General features: G+C 38.9%; 1 protein-coding gene across 1 annotated transcript in view; it reads left to right on the forward strand.

Annotated features, from left to right (window-relative positions):
* The window catches only part of Kdm1a (lysine demethylase 1A), a 52,455-nt gene that overhangs the window by 19,410 nt on the left and 16,766 nt on the right, over positions 1 to 16,279 (forward strand). The window contains exons 3-9 of the mRNA XM_027399742.2: positions 285 to 344; positions 5,318 to 5,451; positions 8,916 to 8,994; positions 9,623 to 9,715; positions 10,455 to 10,561; positions 12,067 to 12,148; positions 14,436 to 14,530. Of these exons, the coding sequence (XP_027255543.1) occupies positions 285 to 344; positions 5,318 to 5,451; positions 8,916 to 8,994; positions 9,623 to 9,715; positions 10,455 to 10,561; positions 12,067 to 12,148; positions 14,436 to 14,530 (650 nt within the window). The remainder of the gene's footprint in view (positions 1 to 284; positions 345 to 5,317; positions 5,452 to 8,915; positions 8,995 to 9,622; positions 9,716 to 10,454; positions 10,562 to 12,066; positions 12,149 to 14,435; positions 14,531 to 16,279) is intronic.

Genomic DNA, 16,279 nt, shown 5'->3' on the forward strand with positions numbered 1-16,279 from the left:
CAGACTTACTCAGCAAGACTGGTAGCAAGAATTTAGGGATTAGAAACACCATGTACTTTGTTCTACTGCCTTTCAACAAGGACCAGCATGTGAAGTTAACATCTCCTGACCAGAATTTGAAAGATGATGTAATACCCTGGGCCTTGATTCCAGAAGGAGCTCTCTGATATGGGTTTACTAGTTGGTGGTAAATTCTTGAGTCACCAACCATTAGACCTTTATGTCCAGATATTATCCTTAATTTATGGAGTAAGGTCCCTGAGTTCTCCTCTTTCCTTCCACAGGGCAAGCAGGAGGACTTCAAGACGACAGTTCTGGAGGGTATGGAGACGGCCAAGCATCAGGTGAGGGTGGCTTTAGATGCTTGCCACTTTAGCAAGAGCCGCCAAGCCAGGGAGTGATTGATGCTTGCAAGTGTTTTTGGCTATGGTATTCTTATTGTAGCCAGAAGCGCAGGGATCACGTAGCCCACAGGACAGAGTAGTGTAAGTGTAGCCAGAACAAAGGCAAGCAGTCTCTATTGAAGTCCTCAGGCCGATCTCAGCCCTCCATTCTTCATGCTTTTGAGGAGATGGCGGGTACTTTTCTCGGTAATCATGGGACCTTTAAAGAGAAACGTAGCACTAGACACAGACAAGAAGTCCATGGACTCAAGTCTTAAAGCTGAGCTATTCCAGGACTAGACTGTAGGTGACATCTTATATAGTCATGATTGTTGGTGTTGGGTACGTTTTCCAGTTTTAGTATGTAATCTCTTTACAGTTGAATTAATTTGTTTCTAGGGTAAAAATCACCCCTTAAAAAAGTATATTCAGAGGCTTTCTCTTCTCAGACCAAACTATGGATTTTTACTTCTACGAAAAAGTAAAGGATTTATAGGACCATCATTTGGAACAGTTAAGCTTGTTCCAAGAATCTGAAGTAACACCTTTGCGTTCCATCCTTTTTGTCTTTGAAGGGTGTGTGTGTCTGTGTCTGTCTATGTCTATGTCTGTGTATGCCAGGGCCCAAAGCTGGTTTATTTAGACACTTGGGTAAAATTGGAATACATATTACCGTTGAAGGCTGTCTATTTTCAGTAAGTATAGATTAAGATTATTGTGCAGTTTGTGTCTAGCAGGTTCAGGACATATTGTGTTTTATTTTGGATCACAGGTAGTTCATTGGAGATAGAGCAGTTGGTAGTCAAGTTGATTTGGATTATTCAGAGTGGAGATCTTTCTATATTGACCCAAGGACCAGAGGTTTATGGTCAGTACATGTTTACCTCAGAGGGGTATATTTCTCTTTCAGAGAGAATGCCTTTACTGAGTGATGCAGGAGATCTTTCTTGAAACTTGATCGGGGACAGCATCTAGAGTCTTAATCTCGAGGAAACAAGTTTTCTTGTTTGCTTTATGAAACGTTCCTCTTTGCTTAAATGAACAGTTAATGCATCGCTGGTATAACAGCAAACTTTGATGTGAAACTGGATGTTGCCAGGAGGGTGGTGAATGTTGTGAATCCTCCATCCCTTTCTTAGGTTCAATCTTGCCATGTTCAGAAGCATAGACACGTGACACAATCAGTTTAAAACAAGCTAAGTGGTCAGCATTCTTCTCCAAATGAAGACAGGTAACCCGTGAGGGTTTCTTGTTGTCAGGATTGTATCTTGGTTTCTTACAATCCATGTGTGTCTTCTAAATCTTAGAGCTAGAAAGGAGCTTGAAGTCATCTTGTCTAGCTTCCTGCCTTCAAACAGTAGTGTTGTATAGTCCCTGTTTATGAGTTAAAGTCTGAAAGAAACCCAAAGAACCTTAATGAGTTGGCTAGCAGTAAAGCAGCAGCTGGGAAGTGAAGAACCCAGGGACTTTGCTTCTTAGAGTACAGACTGTTCTGTATACTGATGGCAATATACTTACCCAAAAGATAAAAAGTGTAATTATGAGAAGTCATGACTTTGCTTTTCTCTTCTGTCTTTACTCTTTTTATTTTAAAATCCTGTAGGACTTGATATACTTCTGATTTTAAGAAAATACTTTTAATGTAGATCCCATCAGGCTTTTGTTTATACTTTCAGCCTGGAATCTAGTTAATTTATCTCTTTTATTTAAAAAATAATCAGGGGCAAATAATACATGGAGGCTTCCTTTCTCTAATTTTTCTGTTATTTAGAGTAGTCAAAATGCCATTTGCATCTCATAAAAATCAGGGCAAATGATTTTGTGGCATAAAACACTTAAGAGTCCTACCTTCCTGCTTCATTCTCTTCAGTTGACTCACTCTGCAAAATTTAGGTTGTTCCTTTAAAAAAGAAGGTTTGTATGTTTTTAGAGACAGCATCAGATGATCAGAAAGGGCATTATAGTTCAGGGTGATTGCAGTTTGGAAGGAAGGCCATTCTAGAACTTAACTGTATGAGGGGTAGGAGACAGGACTGAAGCATCTTTGTAACTTTCTGAATTTCTAGAATAATAGATTATATTAAGTGCACCCAAACACAGAAATGAAACTATCCCAGAGTCAAGTGCAGATTACTTGTGGATTCTGTGTACTGTTGGTCACTTAAACAGCAAAAGGCATTCTCCATGTGAGCAAGTTTCCTGTAAAGGAGATTGGTGTGAGTTGTGGGAGTTTTGATTTGTCTTGCTGGCAGTACTGAGGAGAGTGCCAGGCCTGCACATGTCTATTCTGGGCCTCCTAGAGGCTTTTTCAACTCGAGAGCTTGATTTTGCAGCGTCACTTCAGGAAGATAGAGCGGCAAAGCAATATTGTTTCTGATGTGTTTACACCACCTTCTTAGTTTCTTTAAATGCACTTGTATAATATTTTTGATTTCTGGTTTAGAGAAGTACTTTGAAATTGCCATGTCAAGTAAATAACTTATCTTAATTGTTACATACTCCTCAGATGCCCAACGTTAGCCAAATGTCTGAGAATGTTTGTTCTGTTTTGTTTTCCCTAAGTACACTTGCATCTTGGAACCAAATGTCATATGAAATTTTGGGGGATTTTTTCCATGTAGTTTTTCCTGCTGTCAATGAAAAATAATCTGTTGTAGAAATGTTAATTGACCACTTTTTAAGTATGCAGGATATATAATACAGTATAGCTAAGAAAAATGATTTTTGGCAGTCTAGAAAAGGGTTTTGTTAATGTTTTGTTTGGGTATATGGTGGGGTTTTGCCATAGCCCAGGATGGCCTTAAATTTATAATCACCCGGCCTTAGCCTCTCGAGTGCTGGCATTATGACACAAACCACCATAGTCAGCTGAGAAATGGAGTTTAATGAGGATTTGATAGAGAGAGTCATTTTCATGTTAATAGTGTACACATGAACTATATAGGAGTAACTTATTAAGTATTTGGTTAAAGTACTAAACAGTAATGAGTAGATAACTGTTCATTATAAGGATTTAAGATATTTTGGGGTTTGATTTTTGTTTTTTGTTCAGTTGCTTTGGTTTTGGGGTAGGGGACAGGGACATCAAAGCTGTATAACTTTGGAAAATTTCTGCCCCTGCTAGCATTTCCTCCACCTCTGCCATCACCTCCTTCTCTCCTATTTCGTGCCACCTTATTTTATCCCTTAAAGAATATTTAATTGTTCTGATAATCTTTGATTTGGGGTTGGAGTGAGTTAAATAGGATTGTTGGTTTTATTTAGTAATATGTAACACATGGTTTTTGCCCTCACCATCTTGTGCTTCTCTCGGAGAACAGCTATTTTTAATGTGTCGCCTCTGTTAGCACTGGTCAGCTTTACTTGGCCTTTTTATTAACTCAGTTTCTTTGGATTGTCATTTGGATGCCATCATGGAAAGAGATCCCTTAGAATAGCTACAGTCTTCAATTCAAGTTAAATTTGTGTCTGCTGTGTTCCTTCTTTTTTTAAGTTACTAATTTATTTTTTACATTCCAATCTCAGTTCCCTCTCCCTCCTCTCCTCCAGATCTCCCCACTTCCCCCACCCCCACCCCATCTCCCATCTGCTCCTTGGAGAGGATAAGGCCTCCCCGTCTACTAAGTTTGTTCCATCATCTCATTGAGGCAGGACCAAGGCAACCCACCCCCATCCCTCTGTGTCTAGGCTGAGCAAGGTATCTCTCCACATAGAATGGACTCCACTAAGTCAGTTTGTGCATTAGAGTTAGATCCTGGACCCACTGCCAGTGGCCTCATATATTGTCCCAGCTGCACCATTGTCACCTATATTCAGGTAGTCTAGTTCAGGCTTCTGCAGGATCCCCATTTGTCAGACTAGAATCAGTGATCTCTCACTAGCTTGGGTCTCTGCTGTGTTCTTACTTCTAATCTTTACTAATTCCTTTTATCATTGCTTTCTAAGTTGTTTTATGACTTTAAAATATTAAATATAGGTACTTTTGTCTTGCTTTGTTACTTACTATAATACTTTATGATATTGAATTCACAAATTCTAAAATTGTATCGTTTCTTGTCACTATCCTATTTCTAGAGTAGAGGTTTGCTGGGGATTGGACCTAGGGCTAGTTAAGCACATGCACATGCACATGCTAAGCCTGAGCTGCACTCAGGCCTATCTGGCTGTTCAGATTCTGGTTTAGTGTAACCCCAGGGTGTGCCTGGTTTTCCAAGAATCCCTTACAAAGATGAGTTTACCCACTAGCTTATAAAATATTTAAAAGCCAATTAAAACAATTTCAGAACAACTCACTTTGTGTGTAGTGTATGTGTACCAGCATTTTGCTTGTATAGAGTGAGGTATGTCTAATGTTGCTGACAGAAAAAGTGAATTCTTGGCCTTCTTCTGACTTAACCACTATAGTCTGCTTACTTCTCTGCCCACTTGCCAACATTAGAAAATAGGAATAATGCCACCTGCTCTTGATGAGATTGTGTATTTTTCTGTCTTTGAGTTTTCAACCTTCAGCTTTTCATTCCATGCTGCAAACTCAGATGAAGGATTGTGACTCCATACTTTTCTCCTGACCTCTATTGATGTGCTTTCTTTTCATTTGTTTTTTCTTCAGCTTTTATTGTGTGCTATGATGCTCATTGTAATTAGAGTATAATTTACTGCTACCTATTGATGAATGAAAATATTCTAATTGGTTGTTATAAAGTAATTCATTAATAAACCTTACATTTTGAGATGTTAAGCTTGAAATAGTACCTGAAATTTTAGCCTTTCAAGCAAAACTTAAAAAACAAAACACTTTTAAGGCAGGCTCAGTCTATGAATTAGGCAAAGCCTTACAGATCCTTTTTTGGTAGAAAAGGAGTTTGAGGTTTCAGCAGCAGCAGCAGTCTGTGCCCACTTGCACTGTTGTAGTAGTCCTGTGCTTCCTTTGCCAGGTGTGGAGGGTGCAGCTTTTCAGAGCAGACTTCCCCATGACCGGATGACCTCTCAGGAAGCAGCCTGTTTCCCAGACATCATCAGTGGGCCTCAGCAGACACAGAAAGTTTTTCTGTTCATCAGGAACCGCACAGTAAGTATCTATCTATGCCTCCTTTTTTTCACTTGGATTTTGAAAAATACCTGTGACTTTTATAGGGAATATAGAAAACAAAAATAGGACAGAAAAAATTTGTAATATTTTTACTCTGCATATAACCATGAAATTGCTTTTTTTTTTTTTTTAGGTATTTCAGATTTATTTTCATTGTTTTTGATTTTGTGCATGTGTATGTGTGCATGTGTGCTTATGTGAGTATTTGCATGTCAGTGGAAGCCAGAAGTATCAGGTGTCCTAGAGCTGGAGCTGTAGACAGTTGTGAGCCATCTAACATGGGTACTGAAAACTGATGTGTATAAAGGTTTATGTCTACAAGTTGGGCTTCTGTTTGCATGCATTTTTTAGGGTCCTTCTCATATCTCAAATATGTTAGGAATGTACATTGAAACAGAATTTGTCTCAACTCTTTTGGGGTGGGGTGGTCTTTTGGGGTGGGGTAGGATGGGGAGATGTGCTAGAGATTGGCCTGAGGCTATTTACATACCAGGCAAGTGTGGTACCACTCGAGCCATATCCCCAGCCTTTCCCTTCAGAGCTGTGCACTTAACTCTGTTCTGTCACCTGGTTTAACTTCTTCTAGCTTTAATGATTGATATCTTTATAATATTAATCCTGATTGTTGGACCATAATTTTACTATTAATAAATTCATTTTGCTGTAATTAAACACTGACTAGTTTTAATAGTCTTGGATTAGTGTCTAGTAATTAATTGCCTACTATGTGTATGATTCCCAATTCATGTAAATAGAATCTCAATTTGTAAAAACCAAGTTTGTATACATATTTTTCAATACCCAAAGATAAAAAGGTGCACTTTAACAGTGGTTATACCTGGAGTAGAAATATCAAAGGTCAGGGACATTTCTAGCATTTTGATGCAGATTATACACCAGAAAGGCTGAACTATTAAATACTCTCATTTAATAGTTATTAAATACTATTAAACAATGTTGTGCTACTGTAAGTAAGCCAAATCCACCTTATTTCTATTTATGTTACTGAGGCTGACTTGTTTTGTTTTGTTTTGTTTTTATTAGTCATTTGTCTGCTGTAATTTTTGTATATTTTTTTTTTGCCAAAAAGTTCTTAAGCTATCAGGCATGGTAACCTTGCCTTTAACTGCAGCACTCAGGAGGCTGAGGCAGGAGGATCTCATTCAAAGTTAGCCTAAGCTACATAATAAGACCCCATTTCAAAACAAAATTCTTAAGCTATTGGAGTGGGCAAGGTGTTATTTATAACATGTACACCATTTCCTCAGTGCATCTATGAGCTTTTAGGTATTTGAGTACATCCATCTCTGAGATATCTTAAGCATGCTTGCTTTTTAGCCACCACTTGTTTTAATTTGGATGCTAGGTTGTACAACCACTGCTAAGTTTGGATCACTAAATACCATATAGCTAAGTGGCAGGTAGGTTATATTGGAGTTTTGAAACACAGAAAAGTCACTTTAATTTAAGTGAATGGAAATGTCTTAGTTATAAGTCTTGAATTTGAGTTTCGGAGCCTGCTCCAATGAGTCAGCTGGGTTACCTGAGTAGGGGTGTGAGGATTGAGAAAAGGCAGATAAAAGAAACAGACACAGAAACACAGGGTAGATTCAGGAGGACTGCCCAGTCCATACCTTCAGCACACCGGACAGCCCCGAGTTTAATTTAGACCCTGCTTATATAGAGGCAAAGCAGAACAAAGAGCCACATAGTCAATTAACCAGCTCCTTGCACTGTCCTTGAATCAAGGAGCAGCCAGACTCAATGTGAGTCCTGCTAGCAACAAGCACCTTCATTACCTATCTCTATGTGCCTTTTGGCTGGCATCAGAAACTTGTTAGTTAGATAACATGCTCTTTTCCATGGCCTTAAAGAGAACTTTCTCACAGCTCTCAAGAAGACTGAAACAAGCAAACTTGAACTCTAATGTCTTATAAATCAGAATAGACTTCAGATGGAAACTGAGTCACTTGTGGGCTCCCACAAGCTGTCTCATAATTGTAGCAACAGGTTTTAAGCATAACAATATTTGCTTTTAGGGGAAATTGTAGATAAAATTACCATGGTTTTGTTTCATTTAAGGAGAGTTTTTGCTTCTTACTTAAATTTGAGAGATGGTTTTAATAATGATTTCTGTCTTCTGTGGTTCATTTTCTGTGACCCAAAGTCAAGATTTGGTGAAGGGTTGGATCAAGTTAGCATTGTAGTTTCTGCTGAGCTGCTTTACGCTGCAGTGATGGTGTCACAGTGACCTTTGGCTGTATCTCTGTCTTCTGACTTGATGACTGAAGTAGAGCTCTGACCTGTGCTTCATTCCAGGATGTAAAGAAGGAGGAGCTGTGAGGTTGAAGAGCTTGAGCCTTGTATATGGAGTGATTGCATTCTTTGATTATAGCTCTCCAAAAAGTGGAGTGTCTATGTAGCTCTAGCCATATTCCTTTGTAATTGGTTTATTTATATCTAACCAAATTAAATTTCTCAGTTAGAACTTATTCTACAGAACAGGATTTGTTAATCTTTAGCAGGACTTAATATGATGGTTCCTGTTAAAACTCCTTGAGAACCATTGACTATACTGTAATCATTTGACTCTTAATCTGTCAGCTTTGCAATAATTCATTGTTCCTCTTTTTCTTCTTAAACATACTACTTTTTTGACTTCACAGTGTGTTGATTTTTCTCCTGTGTCTTAGCTGTATAGTCAGATGCTTCCCAACTGGTCATTATGTGACATCCTCTCCATCCTTCTCCTGTACATTCGCTTCATGATCACACTGCAGACCTTAGCTCCTCTTAGTTGTCTTAGAATTAAACTTACAGTGTAGTCTATGTTTGATTTTTCACTGGCCCCATTCAGCAACTCATTTAGCTGTATAACCCAGAATTGAGGGATCATCACTGACACTTTTTAGCAGCCCCCCCCCCTTAGTGATTATAATGATTTTTATCTGTTCAGTGTCTGGAATTATATAACCCCTGGTTTAAATCCTAGCTGCTTCCTACTGGCTATTAGGCACTTTCCTTCTTTAGGCCAAATAGCCTCCAGCTTCAATAATTCACTACTTGGTACAGTTTTGTATGACACAATAGTTTCCTTTCCTTGCCAGCATTGTAACCCTTGCAGTTTCTATGAAAATAAGAAACTCATAAAGTCGGGGCTGGAGAGATGGCTCCTCTGAGGTTAAGATCACTGACTGCTTTTCCAGACGTCCTGAGTTCAATTCCCAGCAACCACATGGTGGCTCACAACCATCCATTATGAGATCTGGTGCCCTCTTCTGGTGTACAGATATACATGGAAGCAGAATGTTGTATACATAATAAATAAATAAAATCTTTAAAAAAAAAGAAACTCATAAAGTCTTATTAATAAGTGATTTTACAACTGGTGAGGTGACATGGGTTTTTGGGCATATAATACAACATATGTCATTTAAATATAGTTGCAGTTATGGTTGGACAACCCAAAGATTCAGCTGACATTTGAGGCTACTCTTCAACAGTTGGAAGCCCCTTACAACAGTAAGTACTATACTTGCTGGAGAAGTCCTTCAGGAGCCTTATGGTTTCTGAGGGATTTTTTTTTTCATTGACATTTTATTTCACTTGTGATGTGCATAATTGACCTTTATAAAGTTCCATTTGTTTTCCTGATCTGTAAATTGTATTAATGCAGATTGTTAAGTGCTCCCCAGTTCTGTTGTCTCACTTGGATCCATAGAATACTTTGGTATTTGATTGACTAGTTACCGGGTTTTCTTTCTGTTTACCACCAACAAAGTCTTAGGAAGTTTTTCCAGAATATTGCTCATACCTTGCAAAGGTTTGTTCTCTATTTTATCTGTAACATAATATCATTTTTTAAATGTCAATTTAGCCAGGTATGTAGGCATATGCCTGTGACTTAAGCATTCAGGAGGTTAGCAGTTCAAGGTTAGCCTGAGCTATGTAGCAAGTTTGAGACCAGCAATCCATACTCCTCCCCCCAAATTTAATTCCTGTGTTGAATATTTTGTATTATGTTACAGTCTAATAGTTCTATAGCTTAGTTTGCTAAAGGTATCACATGACCAAGGGTCAACATGAGTTGTGTGTAGTATGACTTTACATTGGAGAAACAAATGTATACTGTTTTTAATTTACCCTACAGGTGATACTGTGCTTGTCCACCGAGTTCACAGCTACTTAGAGCGCCATGGTCTTATCAACTTCGGCATCTATAAGAGAATAAAACCCTTACCAAGTAAGGACTCACCCACCAAATGAATTAAATGGTTTTCGTAATACTTTCAAGCTTGTGTTTAATATTCATGATATGTTTCCACCAGTGAAAATATTCCCAATCTTATAAGTTAAATTTAAAATAAGATAAATAAATGTATATTTCCCTGGATTTCCTGTTTGAAAGGGTCTTAGGAAAGGATTAATTTCCAACTTTTAAAAATTGGAATTAAAAAGCTGTTAGAAGTGTGAGAAGTCAATTATGCAAGCAGGAGGTTTTGAGGCTTTACTCTTAAGATTTTTTTTTTCTAAATATTTGTCCTTTTCATGTTTTTTTTTTTTTTTTTTTTTTTTTGAATAATGTCTGCCAGGGAGTTAAGAGACAAGGACATTCTGATGAGAACTGAGTAATTTTTCAGAAAGGAATACTAACTTAAACAGAAGTAAAACCCTTAAAGAGAATGGCTCACATCAGTTCATTTGTGAGGTGGCTGAGCAGGCCTTTCAGAGAGGTTTGGGCACAGAACTTCCCATTCCTGACTAATACAACTCAAGCTTGTAGATTTAGTTATAAAGTTATAGCATTGCATTAAATTTTTCAAGTTTCAGACATTTGTTGTTTCAGCTTCTACAGTTTGAAAGTAACTGAATTGTTTAAGACATTATATTAAGAAACCAGAAGTTTTTGAGAGAGGAAAAAAATACAAACTCCAAACTACAACAAAATACTCTAATTTTTATTCTTTTTTTCCTCCTTTTAGCTAAAAAGACAGGAAAGGTGATTATTATAGGTTCGGGTGTTTCCGGCTTGGCAGCAGCTCGACAACTACAGAGTTTTGGGATGGATGTCACACTTCTGGAAGCCAGGGTAAGAGTTGTACTTTGGGATTAGAGGCCTGATTTAATGGAAACATGATAAGGAGTACCTGTTGCAAATTAAAGAATTGGACAATTTGTGCTTACCAAGACTGATTTCTGTAGTATAATAGAGTACTTTTGGGTACTGTGTAGTGGGTAAAGTTTCTCCTGTAGCTTTTACTTACATTGTGTGGTTGGTGTTAGGAATCAGACTCAGAGCCTTGCACATAGTTGCCAGATGCTCCACCATTGTTCTGTGCTTCTAGATAGAATGTTTTTGACAATACATTTTTAGAAAGTAACCAGTGAGTATGTGTAGATAATGTCAGATCATTTGTTACCATTAGCACTCTTTGTCTCTGTCTGGGAAGTGTTAAGTTTTAAATGCTCTTCCTAAATAGAATATAGGGAAATAAAAATGATTTCCCTGGGGGCTGGAGAGATGGCTCAGAGGTTAAGAGCACCGACTGCTCTTCCAGAGGTCCTGAGTTCAATTCCCAGCAACCACATGGTGGCTCACAACCATCTGTTATGAGATCTGGTGCCCTCTTCTGGTGTGCAGATATATATGAAAGCAGAATGTTGTATACATAATAAAATAAATAAATCTTTAAAAAAAATGATTTCCCTGATATACTGTTACTAGAAAAACCTTGTAACTTCAGAGACCTTTTTTATGTATTCTATGTACTGTGTGTTAAGAGTAAAGGAATACTTTATGCACCACTTGTGATTGTTTCCACATGGATTATGATCTAACTGGTAAGGGTTAGTTTTGCTTTGTTGTTGTTTATCTGAAATTTGCAGAGTAGTTTGATATTTTCCATAATTTTGTCACTATAGCTTGGTAAAGTTTTCCTATTCCCAAAACCTTAATCAGCAGGCGTAAGCCTGGGCTTAATTGGGAGTAAAAGCTATGTTACCAGTTTATGTAGTTCAGTACCAGTAGATGTAGTTCCTGGGCATCAGGTTGCTTAGTAGAGAAAGAATATTTATCAGAGAAGTCATCCACCGAAAGATCTAGTTAAAACAGTCAGTATACCTGTAGTCCAGACAGCTTGGACTTTTTTGAATCCACCAGTTTAAAACTAGCGAGGGCAACTTGGTGAAATAGGCCCCTTCCCCTATTACAAGTGACTGTAATAATGAAAGCTCAAGCATCAAATCCTGTGGAAAGTTGGTGTTTCATTTAGAAATGATAAGCATGGATTTCCTCTCTGAGTGGACCCTGTGCACCCTGTGCAGTTAGCATCGCTGGGCAGCTCGTGGTCTTCAGCTGCCAGCATCGCTTTGTTGTGTTTCACATCACTTCTGACATCCATGCTCATGGCCACCTTTCTTTCCCTCAGCTTCAGGGTATCATTGGTTTGTGTTTTGTGCACATAGTACTGTCTATTGACTAAATGTAAAGTCAAAGTAATACTTTCCTTCTTATGAAAGATAAAATCCTGGTATGCTGACTTATTGTGGTTAAAACAGAGTAAGTGACTTTAGCCATTTGATTTCTAAAAACAGGATCGCGTAGGTGGACGGGTTGCTACATTTCGAAAAGGAAACTATGTAGCTGATCTTGGAGCCATGGTAGTAACAGGTCTTGGTAAGTAATTTTATTTTATACTGTAATATATAATCTGAGACAGATAGACCTTATATTTAAACCAGTAGTTTATAATACACTGACAATGGGTTGTGTTAGTTTTCTTTGCCAGTAACATACACAGTGAGTTATACGGACACACTACAGACAGATAGTGAGTCTTTTTTTTTTAAGCTCTGTGTAGCTTTGGAGCCTATCCTGGCACTCGCTCTGGAGACCAGGCTGGCCTCAAACTCACAGAGATCCGCCTGCCTCTGCCTCCCGAGTGCTGGGATTAAAGGTGTGCGCCACCAACACCCGGCGACAGTGAGTCTTAAGGACATATCAGAGACAGAGAGTCATAGGGACATACCACAAGTCAGGGACACACTGCAGACAGTGTGAAAGAAGTTAAGTCAGGCTTTACTTTAATCCCAGCACTTGGGAGGCAGAGGCAGGCAGATCTCTGTGAGTTTGAGGTCAGCCTGGTCAACAAAGCAACAAAGAAACCCTGTCTTGAAAAACCAAAACTAAAGAAAGAAGTTTATTTTCCTTATAGTTGTGATACTAGGCCAAAATGGCAATGATCTGATAGACTTCTTGATGATAGTCTCCAGGTACTTGTCACATGGCAAAAAAAGGACCTGTAGGGTTCACTCACCTAAGGCTAGTAAGAATAAAATGGCTCAAGTTTGTCTATCTTTTTGTTAGGTTTTGGTTTTTTGAGATAGGGTTTGTCTATGTAGCTCTAGCTGTCCTGGAACTCACTCTGTAGATCAGGTTGGCCTTGAACTCACAGAGTACTGGGATTAAAGGTGTCCTTGAACTGGGAATTAAACTCCAGCCTGATTTTTGAGGGGGCAAAGTATATTCAAACTATAGCAGGTCCTTGTAGGAGATAAATTGCCAAATACTCTTTCTGAAGGCTGAAATTGTAAATCATTTAAGACTTTTGATACTGAGTATCTTTTTCTAATTCAAAGAAATTATCCTAAAGAAACACAGACAAGTAGACAATGTTGCGTCATTTCCAACATGACGTTGTTTATAATGGCACAGCATTAGAAACCACATTGTAAGATTAATTACTATAGAGTAAAATATGTATATCTACTAAGACTTATGTAGCTCCATAGCATAACAGCTTTTTTTTCAATGTATTACTAAGTTAAAACTTTCATAGAATGGTTATAATCCTTTTATGTCAAGTCTAACTTTATACACCTAAATCTCAGAAGGATCTGTAATAAAATGTTAACTTAGAGGATTATGAGTAATTTAGCATTCTAGGGTTCCTCTGTGTAACCCTGGCTGTCCTGAAACTTGCCCTGTAGACCAGGCTGGCTTCAAACTCACAGAGAGATCTGCCTGCCTCTGCCTCCCCAGTGCTGGGATTAAACGTGTGCACTACCACTGCCCAGCTAATTTAACATTTTTATGTTTGTCTTATGTATTTTTTACTGTGAGCATTATTATAGAAGATGTAATTGATACCCTACATTTTCATCCATTTTATTTGTTTATTCTTTTGGCAAGGCTGCCAGGGATCCAACTCAGTGCCTTTAATATGGGAGACAAGCTCTGGTACTGATCTCCATCCCTTGCCCTTGTTTATTCTACAAGGTGTCTCATTACATAGCCCAAACTGGCCTTGAACACTCCATCCTCCTGCCTCAAAAGTGCTGCAGCACTGGCGTAGGCCACCAAGGCTGGGTTTAGCAGTTTTTATTTTGAGTAAAGGAACTTTGACTTTGAGATTTTTCTTTTAGTGCATAAGGGTTTATTTATTTATTTATTTATTATTAGTTCAAATTAGGAACAAGCTTGTTTCACATGTCAATCCCTTCTCCCTCTCCCTCTCCCTCTCCTCACCCTCACCCCTCTTACCCTACCCCGACCTATCCCCCACCCCATCCACCCTCCACTCCCCAGGTGCAGGGTGGGGCCCTCAATGGGGGCTCTGCAAAGTCCACCACATGTGGCCTAGGCCCTTCCCCATGTGTCCGACTTTGAGATTTTTCTTTGGGGCCTAGCTCAGTGGTTAAGAGCACTGGTTGTTCTGCCAGAGGACCCAGGTTCAATTCCCAGCACCCACATGGCAGCTTGAAACTATCTGTAACTCCAGTTCCAGGGGATCTGACACCCTCATACAGACGTACACACAGGCAAAACACCAATGTGTATAAAAATAAATAAATCTTTTTTAAAAAAAGAGATTTTTCTTTTCAAGGAGAGGCTGAATTTGAGTCTTTCTTTCTTTCTTTTTTTCTTTCTTTCTTTCTTTCTTTCTTTCTTTCTTTCTTTCAAGGAGGGAATCCCATGGCTGTTGTCAGCAAACAAGTAAATATGGAACTGGCCAAGATCAAGCAAAAATGCCCACTTTATGAAGCCAATGGACAAGCTGTAAGTTGATGACAAACAGAGCTTTTCAAAATTTCTTTGATTCAGTTGGATATAATCTCAGGGGAATCTGTTACTGAGCATGGCATGAATATACAGACTGAGAAACAATTGCATTTTTCTGTTTGCTTTCTTAACTCTGAGCTATATAGGAAAGAATGATGGTACATAAGCAAATTTACATGTCTGCCTAGGCATTTGTTTATGGGTATTTACTGAATTGGCCCTGGCCAGTTACTTCAAGAGACCTGTGGAATTAAACTTAATTCTTCATATTTTTGCGCTGTGCCTCCATCGTGTGCTTAAGGTCTGTGTGCTCTGTCACTTGGCTTTGTGTGTTTAGACTCAGGCTTCTGACAGGCTAATAAGTAGCCAAATGGTGATACTTACCTAGAAGTGGAAGTAAGTTAGTATTTATGGTCAGAGGTCTAGGAGCTTCTTGTCCTCGGTGTGAGAGTAGCAGGAACATAATGGTTGGTCTGAGCAATGTGAGTAGGGGAGCTGTGGTCACACAGGCTTAGGCTGCCCCTGGCAGTCCTGATTTTGCAGGCATGAGAAAAATTCAAAAGTTTGTGTTTAGCAGAAATTTGACCAACTCCTCTGTCAGGATGAGAGCCCATTGTCTAAAACTGTAGGCATATTGTTATCTTTGTATTTTGAGGAAGAAAAGTTTGCTATATACTGCATATGTTATGGCTTAGCTATTATTAACAAAGGTAAGACTCCCCACTCTTGAGTTTTTTGTGATGATCTCAAGGGACATCCTTATTTATTCCTAGCTAGCTGCCTTAGATTTTCATGGCTTGATGTTCAAGCCATAAAAATCGTGTCCACCAACATGTCCAGATTTCTTTCCAGAGCTTGGGAGAGATATTAACAAAATAAACAGAACAGAATGCGAGAGAAGGGTTATGGAAGAGGTTAATTTACTGAATTATTAGGTAAAACTCAGTAAAGGATATAAAGTTGAGTACCGTTTTCAACTTGACTCTAATGGTACTCATTTGGAAATACCCCCTCTCCAATTTTTATTACTAAAAATATTACAAATATTTTTCTAATTTGTTTAATTTGTCCTGTTTTTGCTTTGGGGAGAGAAGGGTCTGAAGAATCTGTACCCCAAAGCCTATCACAACACTAAACTGAGGCAGATTTTCAAAGGGTTAGGTAGAACCAATTGCTACAGAAGAGTCAAGGGGCAAGTGAGTGTGTAGGAGGGGCTGGTGGGACAATGTGAAAGGGGGGGAGCACATTTGTGAGGTGCAGTTAAGACTTTAGTCTGTGATTCTATACTGAGGCTGAGGAAGGTAAGCGGTGGAGGGGTCTGTGAGGGAAGGATGAAGCTCATCCTGGTGAGGCAAGAAGACAAGCTACAGTGTAGGGCAGGGCCTAGCTATGGAGGTGCTGGGAGTGGAGTTGGGAGCAGGGGAAGTGATAGGATGAGATAGATGTTTGAGGTCAGTAGCAAGAAAGAGCCTGGGTGATGTAATGAAACAAGACACCAGTAAAGAGATATCAGGCAAGTGCTTTTAGTGTTAGATAAGCTTTTCTGTAACTGGCTCCTGAGCCTCCTACCTGAGCCGCCAAAGTGCTAAGATAACAGGCCTGTGCGACTCAGCACAGTTTAGCTGATATTTTTGTGTTTGCTGTGTCTGGGATGGGACCCAGGCCCTCAGGGTTCTAGGCAGTTGCTCTATCATTGATCCTTAGTGCTCAGAGCTCTGCCTTTTGTGAGTTTGTTATTGGTGATTG

This window comes from Cricetulus griseus, chromosome 2 (assembly GCF_003668045.3).
Source record: "Cricetulus griseus strain 17A/GY chromosome 2, alternate assembly CriGri-PICRH-1.0, whole genome shotgun sequence".
Lineage (NCBI taxonomy): Eukaryota > Metazoa > Chordata > Mammalia > Rodentia > Cricetidae > Cricetulus > Cricetulus griseus.